At 45.1% G+C, this 18,647-nt stretch overlaps 1 protein-coding gene across 1 annotated transcript in view; it reads left to right on the top strand.

Moving 5' to 3' along the window:
• The window catches only part of RAD50 (RAD50 double strand break repair protein), a 61,674-nt gene that overhangs the window by 21,860 nt on the left and 21,167 nt on the right, over window positions 1-18,647 (top strand). Inside the window, exons 14-17 of the mRNA XM_075275005.1 lie at window positions 1,909-2,146; window positions 6,545-6,734; window positions 8,755-8,881; window positions 11,183-11,380. Coding sequence (XP_075131106.1) covers window positions 1,909-2,146; window positions 6,545-6,734; window positions 8,755-8,881; window positions 11,183-11,380 — 753 coding nt within the window. The remainder of the gene's footprint in view (window positions 1-1,908; window positions 2,147-6,544; window positions 6,735-8,754; window positions 8,882-11,182; window positions 11,381-18,647) is intronic.

Below are 18,647 nucleotides of genomic sequence, written 5' to 3' on the forward strand. Positions count from 1 at the left end.
GGCCTAGAAGTTTGAACCCAACTCCGGAAGAAGATGCGCAGAGAGGCCCTTCCAAAAGAAGATGGAGGCGGCGCTGGAGATCTCTCACACAGCATTGGGGATGCCCGCAGTGCTGCGAGAGAACTCATTTGGATACTGACAAAAACCGGGATTTCTACCAAACAACGACGTGGAGAAGACATCTAAAGGTAGGAGAAGAATAGCCTTTCTATACCTACGTGTCTGGTATAGTTTCCCCTCTCTGACCCCTCTGTGATTACTGTCTTCTCCAAGTGATATATAGTACTTGTGTAACTGACCCTGGACAATTAGTACGTGAGTAGCCGACAAATAAGAGATAGATAAACCATGAAATTTTAATAGTGTTAATGTCCACTGTGCATTTTTTCCTCTCTGTGACTTGTAGTACCTCACCCCTGTTAAACAGCTGTCTACTATTAGTCAGTGTGTTCATGTGTAGTTGGAAGGCAGAATCATTACAACAAATGTCCAGTATAAAAGCACGAAATGATAAAACTCAGAAGACCCCAATGCAAGTCAATGGAATTTCGTAGGTAAAGATGGCGTCTGCCATGAGATAAAGCCGACACTCTGTCACGGTTTGTTTTTACAACAGTAGCCATGATGCAGCTGTGTTTCTCACTTATTTCACTGGGGGACACAGAAGCATGGGCATAGACCCGGCCACTAGGAAGATGACCCTAAGCTGTCGGCTCCATCTCTGGGCTGTATCCTTCTCACAGACACTGTGCTAGTAATTTTGAACCTTGTGTTCCTGGTTTTTCTCCAGTCTGGTCTGGACAAAGGTCTTGGTCTTTCTTTGCTTTTTGGACGGGTCCCTATCCGCTGTGTTCCTTACTGAGGACCCTCAATGTCTTAGAAGAGAACTTTCCTTTGGGGAGTATCACTCTCTCCTCCGTTCCCCCCCTACCGTGGGTCCGTGGGTTCTTAACCTTATCCTTTATGTGCTTCTGACTCCCCCTTCCAACCTCCCCCTTTGCCTTCTGTCCTGGAGGGCTGCCTCTTAGTGGCCACTACTTCTCGTCCATAGGGTCTCCTGGCTGGTTGTTTTTGTCTGGCAACCTCCCTTTCTCCCTGGGTCTCCATAGGGGCAAAGTTGTCCTTCGTTATCCTCCGTCTTTCCTTCCTTTGCTACTATGGCATAGCTTGCCATCTTTCTTCCTGGCATCGATGTGAGCTTTATGTGTTTCTATTCCAGCAGCGTCCTCTCTCTCTCCCTTCTCCACAATTCGATGTTACAAATAATTTAGCCTGATAAATGGAGAACAAATCATTTCTCACTAATAAGACCCTTGATAATAGACAGATAAATATAACAGATTATATAGGATTCGGAGCAGCCATAACCACATCCCAGACCAGATGATGCAGCAATAATTAGATTCGTAGAAAGGGGTCAAAGAAGATATTGAGATGATACAGTATTGTACAGGTACAGTAATGGATGAAAACCAGAATACATCATTACTCTATGTCAGCCACTGTGCCCCATCACAGTAAGCCAGTCCTCCAACATTGATCTAACGTGTATCTGATTTCATACAGAATAGGGGTTAAGGGTCTAATCCTAGAAGGTTTGACTGCTGGGACCCCCAATGATCAAGAGGGCCAGGGGTCTTTGTGTGACTAGAGCAGCAGTATTGATGTATGGCCACCACTGCATTCACATCTATTACTGATATCAGTCCCATCACGTCTATTACTGATATCAGTCCCATAAAAGTGAATGGGGTGATGGCCTCACATACTCACTACTGCTTTATTCCCTACTATAGATAGGGGGCAAAAATGTTGTTTCAAGAAATTAAATGGTTGTGTAGCCAAGCCAGTTTTCATTCTCAAGTTGTCTTAACACTGCAATATTTCAACATTTATACTCTTTCACAGCAATGTTGGCTGGAGCGACCGCTGTCTATACACAATTCATCACTCAGCTGACGGAGGAGAACCAGCCCTGCTGTCCGGTGTGCCAGAGAATCTTTCCTTCAGAAGCCGAGCTGCAGGATGTCATTAATGATATGCAGTCCAAGCTCAGACTGGTCCCAGATAAACTGAAGACTACTGAGACAGACTTAAAGAAAAGAGAGAAAAGAAGGGATGACATGATGGAGCTGAAACCAATGAGGTAAGGGTTCCATGATTTGTTTTCCTGTTTATATGGTCAGTGTTGGTGCGTGATACGTAGGTCTTTAAATAGATTGATCATTGCCTTTTTTATGGGGTTGCTTATATGCTGTAGATCAGGGGTGGGCAATTAATTTTCCCATGGGGCCGCATCAGAAATTGAAACTGTTCTAGAGGGCCATGCATGCTGTGGCAAATTTAACTCCACCCACTTCTTTGTTGACTCTGCCCATTTTCAATTATTTTTCCATGTGCCCCCACAAAGTATAATCCTACAGTCACCCATACATTACACCCCCACATTATAACATTTCCCTCCAAATGTCCCACAGTATTAAGTCCCTCTCCTGGTGCCCCAAGTTAAACTGGGGGAAACTAGAGGGGACATTAAACTGGGGCAGCTGGAGGGGGCATTAAACAGTGGGGATAGTTGGAGGGGGACATTAAACTGGGGGGGGGGGGCAAATAAAGGCAGACATGTCCCCATCCAGCTACCCCCCACGGTTTAATAGGCTCCTCCAGCTGCCCCAGTTTAATTTCCCCCTCTATCCGACCCCAGTTTAATGCCACCCTCCATCTGCCCCTTAGTTGAATGTCCCCCCTCCATCTGCCTTCCATGTAACTTCCCCTACATTTGCCCCTAGTTCCCCCCTCTTACTCACACATACTGTCTCTTCTCTCCTTATCTTCCTTTAGTCTCCATTCCCGGAAGCTTGCTCTTTCTGTGTAAAAGCAACCACACTGTCCCGTGTGGCTCCGCCCACTAATGAGTCTTAGCCTATCCTAGTTGAGCTAAAGGACCTGTGATGACGTCATCACAGGTCATTTAGTGAAGTTACCATTCGGCATCTACTTTTATCCCACAAGCTATGCGGGCCGGACAGAACCAGTCAGAGGGCCAGATGTGACCCGCGCGCCGTACATTGCCCTATACTGTTGTAGATGAAACCAACCAATGTCATCAAAAACCTGAGCCAAGGGGTTTGAAAAATTAACTCAATTAATTTTTGAGTCTTTATTCCTATATAGATTGATCAATATGAACCGAGCCATAGCCCAGCACATCCACTATACAGTGTACAGAGGTGTTTGCTTCATCTATATGCACTGCTGATAGGTGATGTCAGACACCCACCACTCTGACATTGATTATAGGCCGTCCATATCTAAGTAAGCCTTTTATTATATACAATACAGAGTTGGGGTTTCTAAATACAAAAACACATTTGCTATTCTAAAACAAAGGAATTGTGTTTTAAAAATGAGGCTAGGTGCATATTAATGAGCTGAGAATTTTTGTGCTGATCCAATGCAATGCAACATCCAATGCAAGTTAATGGGATAGTGCATGTTATAGCTCATCCCACATGCAAGAGAAAAAAAATCAGTGAAAGAAAATGAAGGGGTTTTGTGCATGATGCTTGATGTGAATTGAATGACAATCATTCCAACCCCTGTACGGGTCCCTTGGCATGCCTGTTGCAAAAATCTGAGTGTCAATCTTTGAAAGTTAAACACTTGTGAACATGCCCTTAAAATCCAATAAAGAAAATGGAAGTATACATACAGTGCCATCTAATATAAATCCTATATCTTCAGTCTTTCACACTTATTCCTGATACCCCTTGCCACCCTTCCATAACCTCTGCACGGTCCTAACCCCTAATCACTAGACTTTCATCACTCCACTCCTATTGTTTTCTTCCCCACCACGACCATTTGTCTTTGCACCGTACTTATGACTCTGTAAATTCTCTGCTGTCAGAGAATTTGTCCTATATTTATGTATCTGTTATGTGTTGTATATTTCTTGATTCTATTTTACAACATTGCCAAGACCGGTTTCCTTTCCTAAAAACTCAAATTGTCAGAATCTTGGTGTAGTTTGCTAATCTACCATGAGTGGCCGCTGCTTCTTATTGTGTTGCACTTCCACTCCTCACCACTGGAGGCTGCTGTGTTCATTCTAGGAATTGCCTTTAACATAGATGAGCGATTTGTACCAATGTGAAGCCATCTTGTTTTCTGTTTGGGCCTATTTATTCCCATGAGGCAGTACAGCCTTTGCTCGAGTATTGTGACTACTTCCGGGCTCCTGCTCCTCAGAACTGTCTTTCCCAGACTGTTTCTACAACATGCTGTGTTAGGGTCAGTTCACACGTGGGCAAAGGGGAGGTTTTTGACAGCGGAATTCGCTTAAAAAACCGCCCCTTTACAATGGTGGTCTATGCAGACCGCCGGGCTTCTTTTTTCCGCTAGCGGCGGGCTGCTGCTAGCGGAGAAAAGAAGCGACATGTCCTTTCTTCAGGCAGAATCCGCCTCATTCATTTGAGTCGACATAGGAGGGGAAAGCCGCGACAGCGATGGTCATGGCAGGCGGGTTTTGACCAGAGAGAGACGCGGCTCACCGCGTCTCTGTGTCAAAACCCACGCGGACCCCAACGTGTGAACTAGCCCTTAGGCTGGTCTTACACGATCGTATTGAATATACGGTCCGCAAGTTGCTGATCGGCAACATAGACTCCGCAGACGTCAGTGTCCTGCCGCACTCGCCCATAGAGTTCTATGGGCAAGTCCGTGCAGTGCCGCGATTCACGGCCATTACGGACATGTTCTATAAATTGCGGACTTTGGTTGCGGCCCGGCCACAGCACGGATAAAATATCCGGTGGTGTAAGAGGCCTCATTGAATATAATGTGTCCGCAATTGAAAACTCTTAATTGCGGACTTACATTACAGCCGTGCCTTACCCTTGCGATCTCCACTTCAAACTGCACCCCGGACTACTACTTCTCTTTACCTATCTGCTCCTGGCTTATTCCATCTGACCCCTGGATTCCGGTTACGTTACCGGTATACATAGCTGGAATCCGGTGGCCAGATGGAATTATCCAGAACCAGATAGGTATTGACGAGTAGTAATGAGTAAAGGAAAGAATTTTACTGTGAAAATTGTAAAACAAAAAAAAAAAACCTATACAAAATGTATATAATCTATATAGTGGTGGTCATTTAAGCTCTAACTCAACCCAGTTATAATAAATATACTGGACCGAGGCATTGCCTCTCCGCCCATTTCATGTAACTTGATGCATTTGTCCTTAAAATTTTAACTTTTATTGCCAATAAATGACTTTTAATTGTATAAGTATACTTACAGTATATCCTAGAAACATCTGCCTAAAAGATCTAAAAAGATCGAAGCAGAAAACTTTTGTGAAAATCAAAATTTGTCTCATAACTTTTGCCCACCACTGTATACAGTACCCACAGAGCAGAGATCTCATTATTAGCCACAAGAGGGCAACCTTTTACTATTTATGTGCGAGGACATGTTATCACATTGTCACAGGATGAAACCACCCGAGCAAATAATAATCCATCAATAGAAGTAATACTTACAAATAATACATACGTAGAATGGTATGGGATACCTACAGCTTATGACATCCTATTCTAGGCCGTAAGGAGATTGTTCCCCCTTTGCAACTTAGGCCCCATGGGCACAACAGAGTGTGCTGTCTGAGATGGGGCTAGTTTTGCAGCCGAATGCATTCAGATGGGATTTGGAATGACATCCAAATGCCTTCTATGATGTGCTCACCTCTATGGGGGCTTCCAATCTATTTTGTTATGATGGCACGGAGCAGGATAGGATCTCTTCTTACATTCACCGGAACGAAGCCCCGAACACCCCCCTTGGGAGTGCCTAGGCTGCACATGCAGTCGTTCAGTGGGTCATTCACATTTCACAATTTGATCATAAGTTTAATTAATTAGTTTTAGGTCTGTGAAAAACTGATGCTAAAAATGGTTGAAAACTGTTGACTTTATGACATGAAATCAATGTTTCAGTTAATGGATCCAGTGAGTTCATGCATGGTCTATGGCTGCTGCCATCACATATAAGTATTGGAACATCAGTATTTAAGAGTAGTAGGGGATGGGATAACGGCTCGTTCACATCTGTGCCCAATCTCCGTCTGTCGGGTTTCCGTCTTCTGCAGACAGACAAATTCCTGCATGTCCAACTTTGTGTCCGGTTAAAAAAAAAACGGTTTTGCCGCGGAGAGCACAAAACACTCACCGGTGCTCACGGCTGGACAGTTTCCAAACCCATTTAAATGAATGGGTTTGAATATACTTCTCCTTCTCCTTCACAGTTTCGAGCAGGAAACGGAAACCTGCATAACAGAGGCCGGGGCGCAGATGTGAACCCGGCCTTAGTAAGATATTGCTCAGTATGCTGCTGAACAATTCCTTTAAGCTATTGGAAGGGTACAGGATGAATACTGTGGGAAATGACCTCTAAAGTCTAGTTGTTTACTGCATGTTGTGATACATTTTTAGAACCTGCAACTTTTTAATATCCTTTTTACTTTATTTTATTTTTTTTAGACAAATGCTTTTTGAACTTAAGGAAAAAGACATCCCTGAACTAAGGAACAAGCTTGCAGCCATAAATAGGGACATACAACGGCTGAAAAATGATGTTGAAGAACAGGAAACGCTCATAGCAACATTCATGTCTGAAGAGGAGAGCGCTAAGGCCTGTTTACAAGACGTTTCTCTTATGGAAAGATATCAGGTAACTGATGTGGGGAAGGTAGCTCGGTAGCAGCAGTGGTGCGGACACAACCAGTCAGAGACAGGGACACAATATTTGGTTTATTTAGAAAAAAAAACACAAAATAAATAAACCTTCATGTCAGGCACAAAAATGAGCAAAATAAAATACAGCCTTAAGTTCAGTCAAAAACAGCGTGAAACAAAATCCTGCTCGTCTGAGCACTAACTAGACAGTAAGTACTAACTGCACATGGGGCTTACTTCTAGCCACACAAATCAACAAAAAAGAGCACAATACAGTCTCAGCAGACTCGGTGTCAGGACAGACCCAGGCACTTCTTCTCACTCCCAGGATCTGCCCTGAAGTGCAGGCTCAGTAGCCTTTTATGGCTCAGTAACAAGTCCAGGTCCTACACCTGGGGCTGAGGCCTACCCTAGACCACACATAAACCTAGGGGAGATATACTCATGACTCCAGCACCCTGCCTGTCACCTTCTCACACTGACTAAGGGTTACTTATTTGTAACATGGAGTGATTGTTCATACGTGTGGCCACTGCCATGTTCACTTATATGGGACTTCCAGAGCAGCGTCCTCCCATCAAAGTGAACGCGCCAATCACAAGGGGCAGTGAGGAACATCTGTAGACCTGCTTGGCCTGCACTAAAAACAATTTGTATTACAGTTAGGAAACTGTTTCTTATGTAAAGAACAAAAGCACAAACCTGCGAAACAAACAACCATCCTAGTCAGTCATTGTTTAATGTTCGCTTTCCACCTAGGTAAGCCAAACTTACAGAAGATCTGACACATTGGGTGACATTGGATCTATCTTGGCTAGGTTGCATAACATCCATTTAAATTACCATTTTGTTTTTGCTCGCTTTTTTTGGCAATTGCAGAAGAATTTGACTTTCATGTGGGGCCTAAAAAGATGTACGAATTCTCAAAACACATTTTGTGCCCTTTAAGTATGTGGAGGAGGCATGGGGCCCCCACTCCATTACTAAGCTGCTAGATTGTCCTTCTCAGTGTCTTCGCATAGAGACAGCCATAGGCCGAGATGGGATTTCCCTTGAGCAGTCATTGATATCTTCCATCCAATCGACCTATCACTGTGGCTACCATCCATGGATCAGCCCCTATAATGTACCCATTCCTCTCTTCTCGCCTTGCATTATGGGATAGAGTGAATAAAGCACACAGACTAGAATCTGCCCACAATCCTGCAGTATAGATTGGGATATATCCAGCCTCCGGGCAGAGCCAGCGTTGATTGGCCGAATGCTGTACACTGTATAGCATTCGGCCAATCAACTCTGGTCAATGCATTCCTATGAGAAAAAGTCAGCTCCAGCATAACCACAAGCTGCCAGCTCTCCTGACTAGCAAGGATGAGCCTGCTGCAGAACCAGCGATGATTTGCCGCAGGCTATACACTGAATAGCATTCGCCCAATCAATGCTGGTTCTGAATCAAATCTTTACTGCGAATAGGAGTAGTATTCGAACGAGTACGAGTATATCGAATACCGTCGTATTCTATCAAATACCTACTCTATCGAATATCTACTCGCTCATATCTATATACTATACAGTATATTGTTGTATACTATATAGGGTTTGTGCTTGCAATCCAATTAAGGGGACGTGTGATCAATCTAGTCTTTATGCTCACCTGGTTTTCCCTCACATCAAGCTATCTTTATAGGAACAAGAAATGACAAAGACTTAAAATGAGAGGACGTAATTTTTTCCAAACCACAACGACTGTGTAAATTTACCCTTTGGGTATGATCATACCTCTTTGCGTGTTGCAATATACATGGGAAGGTATTTGACAGGGTGATTTCTGAATGCCTGTTTATAGAATAGCACTGACTAAGCCACCTCATATTATTTGATAAAAGGTACAGTATACTATATATCAGTCCGACTGGTACTAAAAGGACGCTGTGGGGTGAATACGACCCTATAAATTTGTGAGTACAATAACTACATTCACAAAATATTATATGGTTTCCACATTTTTATTATAGATGGAGTTGAAAGATGTGGAGAGGAAGATCGCACAGCATGCCACCAAACTGCATGGAGTAGATCTCAGCCGCACCGTCCAGCAGGTGAACCAGGAGAAGCAAGAAAAACAGCATGATCTGGATAATGGTGAGGACCAGGAGGCAGGCAGCATTTTATGTTCATATTTGTGCAATAAATGTAATAACACTTGAAGGCAATGAACAACTTTAAAGGGGTATTCCCATCTCACTTGTTCAGCAGCCTGCTTGCTGTGTGCTTTCTTCACTACCTGGATTTCTCGGCACATTGGTGGGCGGAGTTTCACTTGCTCTGCTATCTGCTATGTTTGCAGTCAGTAATGAGGAATTGGTTATAAATGAATTACCACAGTATGAAGCTGATGTAGCAGAGCTGGATTTGAGTCAATTTGTAATACATACAGAGGTACCAGACTCCCTATCTCAGCCCTTATCAGCCAAATGCAATTAAACCAACTGATAAGTGGAAGAGCAGGAGATAAGAGCTCAGAAATCCCGGAGCTCTCACCTCCCCTCTCCCCTATCTGAGGAGCTCTGTTGGTTGTCTGTGGCAGAGACATACACAGCTCAGAGCTGCTCCCAGCACTCAGCCCCTCCCTCACCCCTGAGAGCAGGCAGCTACGTCACTTGGGGATTGAGCAGATAAGCTCGAAGCCCGTGGTCATAGAAACGAATGTAAACAATGAAGTGAATAAATTAAGATAGCGGCCAAACAAAGCAGTTTTGATAAAGCGATGTATTTAGAAAAAGTCTGATATCCACATAAACGAGCAGTATAGATAGGATCCTTGTTATGGGACAACCACTTTAACACTGAGAAAAGGAGAAATGGTGTGGCCCCGCCTTAAGAGCACCAAACAGCTCATTTGCATATAAATGTTGAATTTCTCAGCAGCAAGACTGCACTTTATCACAAGTAAGGTAAGTACATGAATGTGAGTAACCGGTCTTACAACAACATAGATGTGGCTCAGTGGTTAGCACTGCAGTCCTGGGATCAGATCTGACCAAGGACAACCTCTGCAAGGAGTTGGTACGATCTCCCTATGTTTGCATGGGTTTCCTCTTGGTAATTTAAAAATGATCTCATTAAATAAGCTCCACCTCCAAATGTTATGGCTTGTTTCTTAGATAATTCATAATTTTTGGATCTTCTGGAGGCCAAACTCTGAGGGAAACGGTCGCCAAATGCAATGTGACCTGCAGGCAGCATGTTATAGAGCAGGGTTTGCTGAGGATACCGAGGTATTGGAAAAGATTCTGTGTAACGTTCATATTCTTATAAGTAATTGAGTCCTGTGGGCGATCCTAGTGACTGATAGTGTCCCCTCTATGACTGCATACAGAGAGAACTGTCAATCGTCGTAAGCACCGCCCACTGGACCATTCACTGCTTCTAAGAGTAGGAAGAATAGACAAATAAATGACAGTTTTACTTCAACATGTGCATACGCTTTTTATAGAGAGCAGAATAGTGTAGTGTACTGTTGGTATATTACCTTCCAAAAACCAGTATACGTGATGTAACGTTTTATTTTTATGCAAGCCTAATGGTAGTATGCGTAAGCATATACATCATCAATACCCTTTTGCTATAATAATAATAATATATTTTATTTATATAGCGCCAACCTATTCCGCAGCACTGTACAATTTGTAGGGTTCAAATATAGTCAAAAAACAAACATTATAAAGAAATGGTTAATTCACACAATGGGGCCTGCAAGAGCTTACACTATATGAGAGAGAGCGGATGACACAAGAGGTAGCAGAGGCAGCATCGGAGGTAGCATTGCTTATACAATGGTCAGACAATTTTGTATGAGCCGTCGCCAGTCGTGTGCTTTAACACGCAGATGGTGCCTGGACATATAAAGTTAGTCTGAAACTGCATCATATCGTGGGTTTACATTAGGAATTGTGATAGGCCTATCTGAAAAGCCGTGTCTTTAGTTTGTGCTTTGGAGTTAATCCGATTGTCCGGGGTAGAGCATTCCAGAGAAGTGGTGCAACTCAGGAGAAGTCTTGTATACGAGCGTGGGAGGTTCTGATAATAGAGGATGTAAGTGTTAGGTCATTGAGTGAACGGAGAACACGGGTTGGGCGGTAGACAGAGATGAGGTTCAAAAGATGAGACTGGACAGTCTGAAGTGCGGTTGGTGAGGGGATGGTAGAAGAAAAGACTGTAGATGTTTTAACCCTTTCTTGTTTCAATAGAAAAGGTTTAGTGAAACAACGTTCCACACGCATATGTTTAAAATATAGATGGAAGGCAAAAACACTTACTTTTCACAATATTTGTAGCATGTACATTAAATGTGTTCACCAAACATAGCAACAGGACGTGATGTGAACAGACCCTTTGTAGTTACACCTAAAGCAACTCACCACTCTTTCTTTTAATATCCAGTTTCAGGTAAAATTGAGCTGCTGCGTAAACGAATACAAGACCAACAAGACCAGGTCCAGCAACTGAAGAGTTCAACCAATGAACTGAGGGGAGAGAAACTTAATATTTCCAGTAGGCTCCAACGTCGCCAACAACTGGAGGATCAAAATGTTGAGCTAACTACCGAGCTGCAGTGTTTGTCACGAGAGATCAAGGCAAGTTTGTTGTTCTGCTGTGAATGCTGACGATTAAAGGGATCCTATCATTGGATAACCTTTTTTCTGACTAACGTAGAAATAGCCTTAAGAAAGTCTTATTATCCATGTATCTAAGCTGAATAAAAACTAAATTATAATAATAACTTTTATACCAAGAACGTTTAGGCCCGGTTCACATCTGCGTTCGATATTCTGTTCAGAGAGTCCGCATGTGCACCCCCCGAATGGAAAGCGGTAAGCTTAGGAAAGCACACGGACCTCATAGACTATAATTGGGTCCGTGTGTTTTCCACGTGTTGTCCACTTGGAACATGCGGAGAGAAAAGTACTTCATGAACTACTTTCCCGTCCACATGACTTGTGCGGAAAGCACACGAACCCTATCATAGTCTATGGAGACCGTGTGCTTTCACTGCTCATTGCTTGTCGATGCGTTTGATATTCCACTGAACGCAGATGTGAACCAGGCCTTTAAAAGTCATGTTTCAGTGTGTCAAATCTACGTCTAAAGTATCCTTTCAAACTATATTATACAGGTACACGTCTTTACTGAATAATAGTTTACGGTGTCATTTAGCACCCACAATACAAACATACTGTACATGTTGTAGAACTTTTAATATTAATACTTGTAAAATAAATCAGCCCAGTTTTAAGATTAGGAGTACCTCCATATTGCCACTTAAAGGGATCCTATCATTCAGGCGACATTTTTTCTAAGTACCACTTTGGAATAGCCTTAAGAGAGGCTATTAGTTTCCTACCTTTTGTTGTCTTCTCCACGCCACCGTTCGCCTACAATCCCAGTTCTTGTCGGTATGTAAATTAGCTCTCTCGCAGCACTGGGGGCGGGCCCCAGCGCTCAGACAGCACTGGGGGCGGTCCCAATGCTGCGAGAGAACTCTCTCCAGCGCCGCCTCTATCTTCGTCAGGAACGGCCTCTTCATTCTCTTCTTCCAGCGGTGTCTTCTTACTTCTAGGGCTCGGGCAGAGCAGACTGCGCATGCCCACAGGCCCCGAGAAAATGGCCACTTACAATACTATGCAAGCAGCCATTTTCTCGTGGCCTATGGGCATGCGCAGTCTGCACTGCCCGAAGCCTAGAAGTTACAAGACACCGCCGGAAGAAGAGGCTGAAGATGACGCTGCTGAAGAAGATGGAGGCGGCGCTGGAGAGTTCTCGTGCAGCATTGGGACCGCCCCCCAGTGCTGTCTGAGCGCTGGGGCCCGCCCCCAGTACTACGAGAGATCTAATTTACATACCGACAAGAACCGGGATTGTAGGCGAATGGCAGCGTGGAGAAGACAACGAAAGGCAGGAGAAGAATAGCCTTTCTTAAGGCTATTCCGACGTGGTACTTAGATCCCTTTAAGCGATAGTCTTAAAGTCACTGCGCCTTCAAATTGACGATATCACGATTTCCCAGAACAGGCATTAGTATAATGAAAAAGCATTGTCAGGTATTAATGTGTACCTAAACTTTCAGAATGTTTTGACATGTAATAGTGACATTTGAGAGGTTTTGGTCAATGGAGGTCCTGGTGCTGAGGCCCCTATGATCACTCCAGCTCCATACATGCCCTTCCTTCCCTGTCCGCATGTAAAGATGTCCGACTTCTCAAGCGGACAGAAAAACCCGACATGTAGGGTTCTTCTGTCTGCTTGAGAAGTCGGACATCTTTACATGCGGACAGGCACGGAGTGCAAAAGAACGCACCCGATGCCCATTTAAATAAATGACAGATGTCACGGACACTACCTGTCGGACACCGATGGTAGTGTGAACGCCCTCTAAGTTCACACGGGGTTTTTTGGTCAGGATTTGGAGGCCATATTCGCGATAAAATCCTGACTTAAAAGATGGCTCCCATTGAAATCAATGTGGGCCAGACAGTTCTTTTTTGCTCATTCTTCCAGGCGGATTCGCCTCGTGACATCCGCCTGAAGACACTCCCAACTAGGCCCATTCATTTGGGCCTAATCCGGAGCTGTGTGCGCGACTGGATGCCGGTATACCAGTATCCAGTTGCAGCTACCCGTGTGGACTTACCCTTACATAGCTATTCAGCACTGGAATTTGGGCTAGTTCACACGGGGGCAAGGAGGCGGATTTTGACAGCAGATTTCGCCTTAAAATCTGCCTCCATATAATGGTGGTCTATGGAGACCACTAGCGAGCTGCCCTTTCTTCAGGCGGATTCCGCGGCTCGCTGAGCCGACTCCGGAGGGGCTTTTTGACCCGAGAGTGATGCAGCTCTTCGCGTCAGTCTCTGTGCCAAAATCCGCCCCCCGTGTGAACGAGCCCTTATTCCTCTCTAACATGTCTTTATTCCCTATTCTGTGGATATAGTGGGAAACCCCATTTAGTTGCATTCATTGATGTACTGTTTTTCTATATTGCATCACTTTGTTTACTGCCAGAATAGAGATTTGTCTGTGGAATATATGACATAAGAGCAGAATATCAAAAAGTCCAAGGGTGGATGTGGTTTTTCAGTATTGTGAGATGTTGCTGGTGCAGTTATCAGATAAGTGTGCGCCATTCTAAGAATAGAGACTAGATTAAGCATTATTGCTAGATAGTAAATCTTTATTTGCTTCATTAGAAACTGCCTTGTGGTGAACAAATTACTTATTAAGATAATGCATCTTATTTTTTGGGACAATTGTAGATTTCATCCTACTTATATTTTGGGGCATTGCATTCATTCATACATTGTAGCCGAATGTTATTAGTAATACAGTGGCTGACGACAAATTGGATCAGTCTCAGCATTTCCATCTCTGAGATGACTGAGATTAAAGGGGTTTTCCAGTCCCAGGGTTTTGTTTTTTTAATATATACACTGATAACTAGAGATGAGCGAGTACTGTTGGGATCAGCCGATCCGAACAGCACGCACGCATTGAAATGAATGGAAGCACCTGGTACTTCCGCTTTGACGTCGGCCGGCCACTTAACCCCCCGCGTGCTGGCTACGTCCATTCATTTCAATGCGTGCGTGCTGTTCGGATCGGCTGATCCGAACAGTACTCGCTCATCTCTACTGATAACCTATCTACAAGAGAGCTCATCAGGTTCCGATTGATGGGGTCGTAAATCTGGTAATTATGTGATCCCACTTTGTCCCAGCACTGAAAGCTACTACACAGGATAGGGCCAGAATAATGGGAGCAGAGCTGCAGTACCCCAGCTGGGACATAGCCAGATCATCTGCTCAATGTGGGGTACACGCGTGAGACCCACACCAATCCAGATACTTAGGGTAAGTTCACATAGGGTTTTTTGGTCCGGAACCTGAGGCGGCAATACGGGTAGCTGTGACTGGATGCAGTGTACCAGTATCCAGTCGTGCACACTCTGCTCCAGATTAGGCCCAAATGAATGGGCCTTGTCGGGAGGAGACAGTGTCTTCAGGTGGATGTCGTGAGCGACTTGGCCTGAAGAATGAACATGTCCCTTCTTTTTTCCAAGAGTCGAAACAAACGGCACCCAGAAAAAGAACTGACCGGCTCCCGTTGATTTCAGTGGGAGACGTCTTTTAGGTCTGGATTTTGAAGCGGATACGGCCTCAAAATCCTGAACGAAAAACCCCGTGTGAACTTACCCTAAAGATTAGAGATGAGCCAACACTGTTCGGAACAGCACGCTCCCATAGAAATGAATGGAAGCGGCCGGCCGCCGGCAAAGTCTGCGTGCCAGGTGCTTCCATTCATTTCTATGGGAACGTGCTGTTCGGATCGGCTGATCCGAACAGTGTTCGCTCATCTCTACTAAAGATCTATCCCGTGGATAGGTCATCAGTATGAAAAAAAACAACTGGGTCCTGTGAAGCCCCCTTAATAAACCAGTTAGAGCACATTTGCTGTAGGCTCTTGTAAACCATCATTACAACATGTATCAGAATGGAAGGCCGTAGTTGTGTGTATATGTGTCTGTTCTTGATATTGATGATTAAAAAGCTTGGCAAATGCAATATACCTCTACATTATGTACAGTTGCAAGAAAAGTGAAGTGAATTCTTTAGAATTGTTGGATTTATTCATTACTAATACATTGTGGTCTGTCATCTAAGTCACAATTGTAGACAAACACAATGTAACTAAACTAATAACACAAACAATTCTACATTCCATGTCTTTTATTGACCATATTGAATAAACCTCAATGGTGCAGGGAGAAAAGGTGAACCACTTTGTTTGGGGCGGGTTCACATCTGCGTCCGGTCTCCACTTTCAGGTTTCCGTCTTCTGCTGACAGGAAACAGAAACACACCAGACAGTGTCCGCCCGTGAGCGTTTTCTGGTCTCCGCGGTGAAACCATTTTCTTTTCAACCGGACACAAAGTCCTGCATGTCCAACTTTGTGTCCGGTTAAAAAAAAAAATACAGTTTCACCGCGGAGACCAGAAAATGCTCACGGGCAAACACTTTGCATGGGTTTAAAAAGTGACTGCCGGTTTCCGTCTCCTGTCCAGTTTCTTGGGCAGAGGACGGAAACCTGAAAGCGGAGACCGGAGGCGCTGGTGTGAACCAGCCCTTAAAGGGATCCTATCAGTCAGACACAATTTTTTTGTAGGTACCACGTCGGAATAGCCTTAAGAAAGGCTATTCGTCTCCTACCTTTTGTCATCTTCTCCGCGCCGCCATTCGCCTTCAATCCCGGTTCTTGTCGGTATGTAAATAAGTTCTTTCGCAGCACTGGGGGCAGGCCCCAGTGCTCAGACAGCACTGGGGGAAGCCCCAATGTGGCGAGAGAACTCTCTCCAGCGCCGCTTCCTCTTCTTCAGCAGCGTCACCTTCAGCCTCTTCTTCCCACAGTGTCTTGTAACTTCTAGATTGTAGGCAAACGGCGGCGCGGAGAAGACGATGAAAGGTAGGAGACGAATAGCCTTTCTTTTTTTTTTTGTAACTCAAATTTTTATTGAAAAATTTTTCTGTTTTATACAATAAGAAAAGACAATTACAAGTAACAAGGCGAACACCCGCCCTGCGAACAAAAAAGCACACAGTGCAACACAAGAAAAAATAAAAACAAAGAAAGCAACATAGAGAAAAAACAAAAAGGGGGGGGAGGAGGAGGGAGTGGGTTAGTGGGACAGGTGGGTGGGGGAGAGGACTAAACATAGAGGGTGAAAGGGTAGGTAGGGGTGAGTGTGAGCAGTCAGGAAACCAGCGAGAGCGCTCGTCAGGTCAACCATACCACAGCCAGTTAGGAAGGGCTCGGGAGCAACCACCGGTCAAATACTTGAAATGAACAACAAGAGTATCAATCAGAGGAGGGGTCAGAGCCCAGGAGCGTCCGGTACTCTGCAGACTGTTGGAACCTGAACCAGTAGAACCAGGTTTTGATGTACGCCTCAGTCGTACCATGCAGGAAAGACGTGAGATTTTCCATGTGCATTATCTCGTTGACCTTCGAAATCCAGAGGGAGAGAGGAGGAGGATCCACTCGTTTCCAAAAAAGGGGGATACAAGCCCGGGCAGCGAGGATCAGGAATCTAAGCAGGGAACGCTTAAAGACCTTTACAGAAGACTCACAATGATTAAGGAGGAACAAGGCAGGGCCCAAATGGTGAGAAGTTTCAGTAAGCTGGAGGGTTATCCGTTTGACCCCCTCCCAGAAGGACGAAAGGGCAGGACAGGACCAAAAAATGTGTAGCAACGTGCCTTCCTCGTCGCCACAGCGCCAACATAGTGGGGAGACCTGAGGAAACATAGCATGGAGTCTCGTAGGAACCCTATACCATCGGGACAAGATTTTGTAGCTGGCCTCCTGGTGGCGAGAGCTGATGGAGGCAGTATGAGAAAGGCAAAAAATACGCCTACGCTGTTCCTGAGAGAGGGAAAGGGATAAGTCAGATTCCCATTTCAGCAAGAACGGCGGAACAAAGTCCTCCGGAGGTTCAACCAGGATCTGGTAAGTGAGCGAGAGGGAGTGGCGGAGGGGGCCAGCGCCAACACAAATCTTCTCCAAGGGGGTAGGTTCGACACGGAACTCAGTAGGAGCAGGGAGAGAATGCAAAAAGTGACGAAGTTGCATCCCCCGCCAAGCATCCAAAGGGGGCAACTCAGTAGGGGCCTGGGAGTTCAAAAGTGTATTCCATCCCCCTGCGTCCTGGAAGTGACAGGCACGAAAAATCCCATGACGGCGCCAATTACGGAAAACTCGATCAAACATTCCAGGTGGAAAGGCAGGATTGCCCAGCACTGGGAAAAAAGCGGAATCCTTAGGGAGGAGAGTGGAGCGAACAAGGCCCCTGGAGCAAATCTGAAGCGTGGGACCAAGGGTAGGGTGAGAAAAGAGAGATGACAATGAGGAGGAGTCCAACCATGGGGCAACCTGCAAAGGGATAGGAGAGAATGCCTGTTCGATGTAGACCCAAGGTTTAGAAACAGCATGCCTACACCAGTCCACGACACGAGTCAGGTGGGTAGCCAAATAATAGGACTTCAGGTCCGGAAGCGATAAACCACCACATCTCTTGGGACGAAAGAGAAAAGCCTTACTCACTCGGGCGGGTCTGCCCGACCAGATGAACTTCAGTTGGATGGAAGTGAGGGATCTAAGAAAAGACAGAAGAATGTGAATGGGAAGCGTCTGCATCAAGTAGAGAAGACGAGGAAGAATGTTCATTTTAAAAATCGCGCATCTCCCGAACCAGGTAAAGGCTCCAGTGGACCATCGAGTACAATCAGCCCTGATAGACGCCAGAAGTGGGGGGAAGTTGCAACGAAAGAGATCTTTCGGATCCGGAGTAAGATAAACCCCCAAATACTTGAGAGAAGTGGGGGCCCAATGAAAAGGGAAAGATTGACTCAATGAGGTGGCCGCTGAGGAAGAAAGGGTCACATTAAGGGCTTCCGACTTCGAAAAGTTGATTTTAAAGTTTGAAAGGGTCGAGTAAGCCTGAAAGGCGAGCATCAGAGCCGGAAGAGAGACATGCGGGGAGGAGAGAAAAAATAGCAAGTCATCTGCATACGCCGCCACTTTATATAAACAGGAAGAATGAGCAGCACCTGAGATGTTCGGATCGGCTCGAACCTGGCGGAGGAAGGGTTCAAGAGTCAAGACGAAAATGAGAGGCGAAAGGGGGCAACCTTGCCTAGTGCCATTTCGGATAGGGAAGGACTGGGACAGTAAACCGTTCACCCTGACCATCGCTGTGGGGAGAGAGTAAAGAGCCATGATCCAACTCATCATGCGGTGTCCAAGACCAATATGTAACAAGGTCTCTTCCATGAACCGCCAGTTGACCCTGTCGAA

The sequence above is a fragment of the Leptodactylus fuscus genome, chromosome 5 (assembly GCF_031893055.1).
Source record: "Leptodactylus fuscus isolate aLepFus1 chromosome 5, aLepFus1.hap2, whole genome shotgun sequence".
NCBI lineage: Eukaryota > Metazoa > Chordata > Amphibia > Anura > Leptodactylidae > Leptodactylus > Leptodactylus fuscus.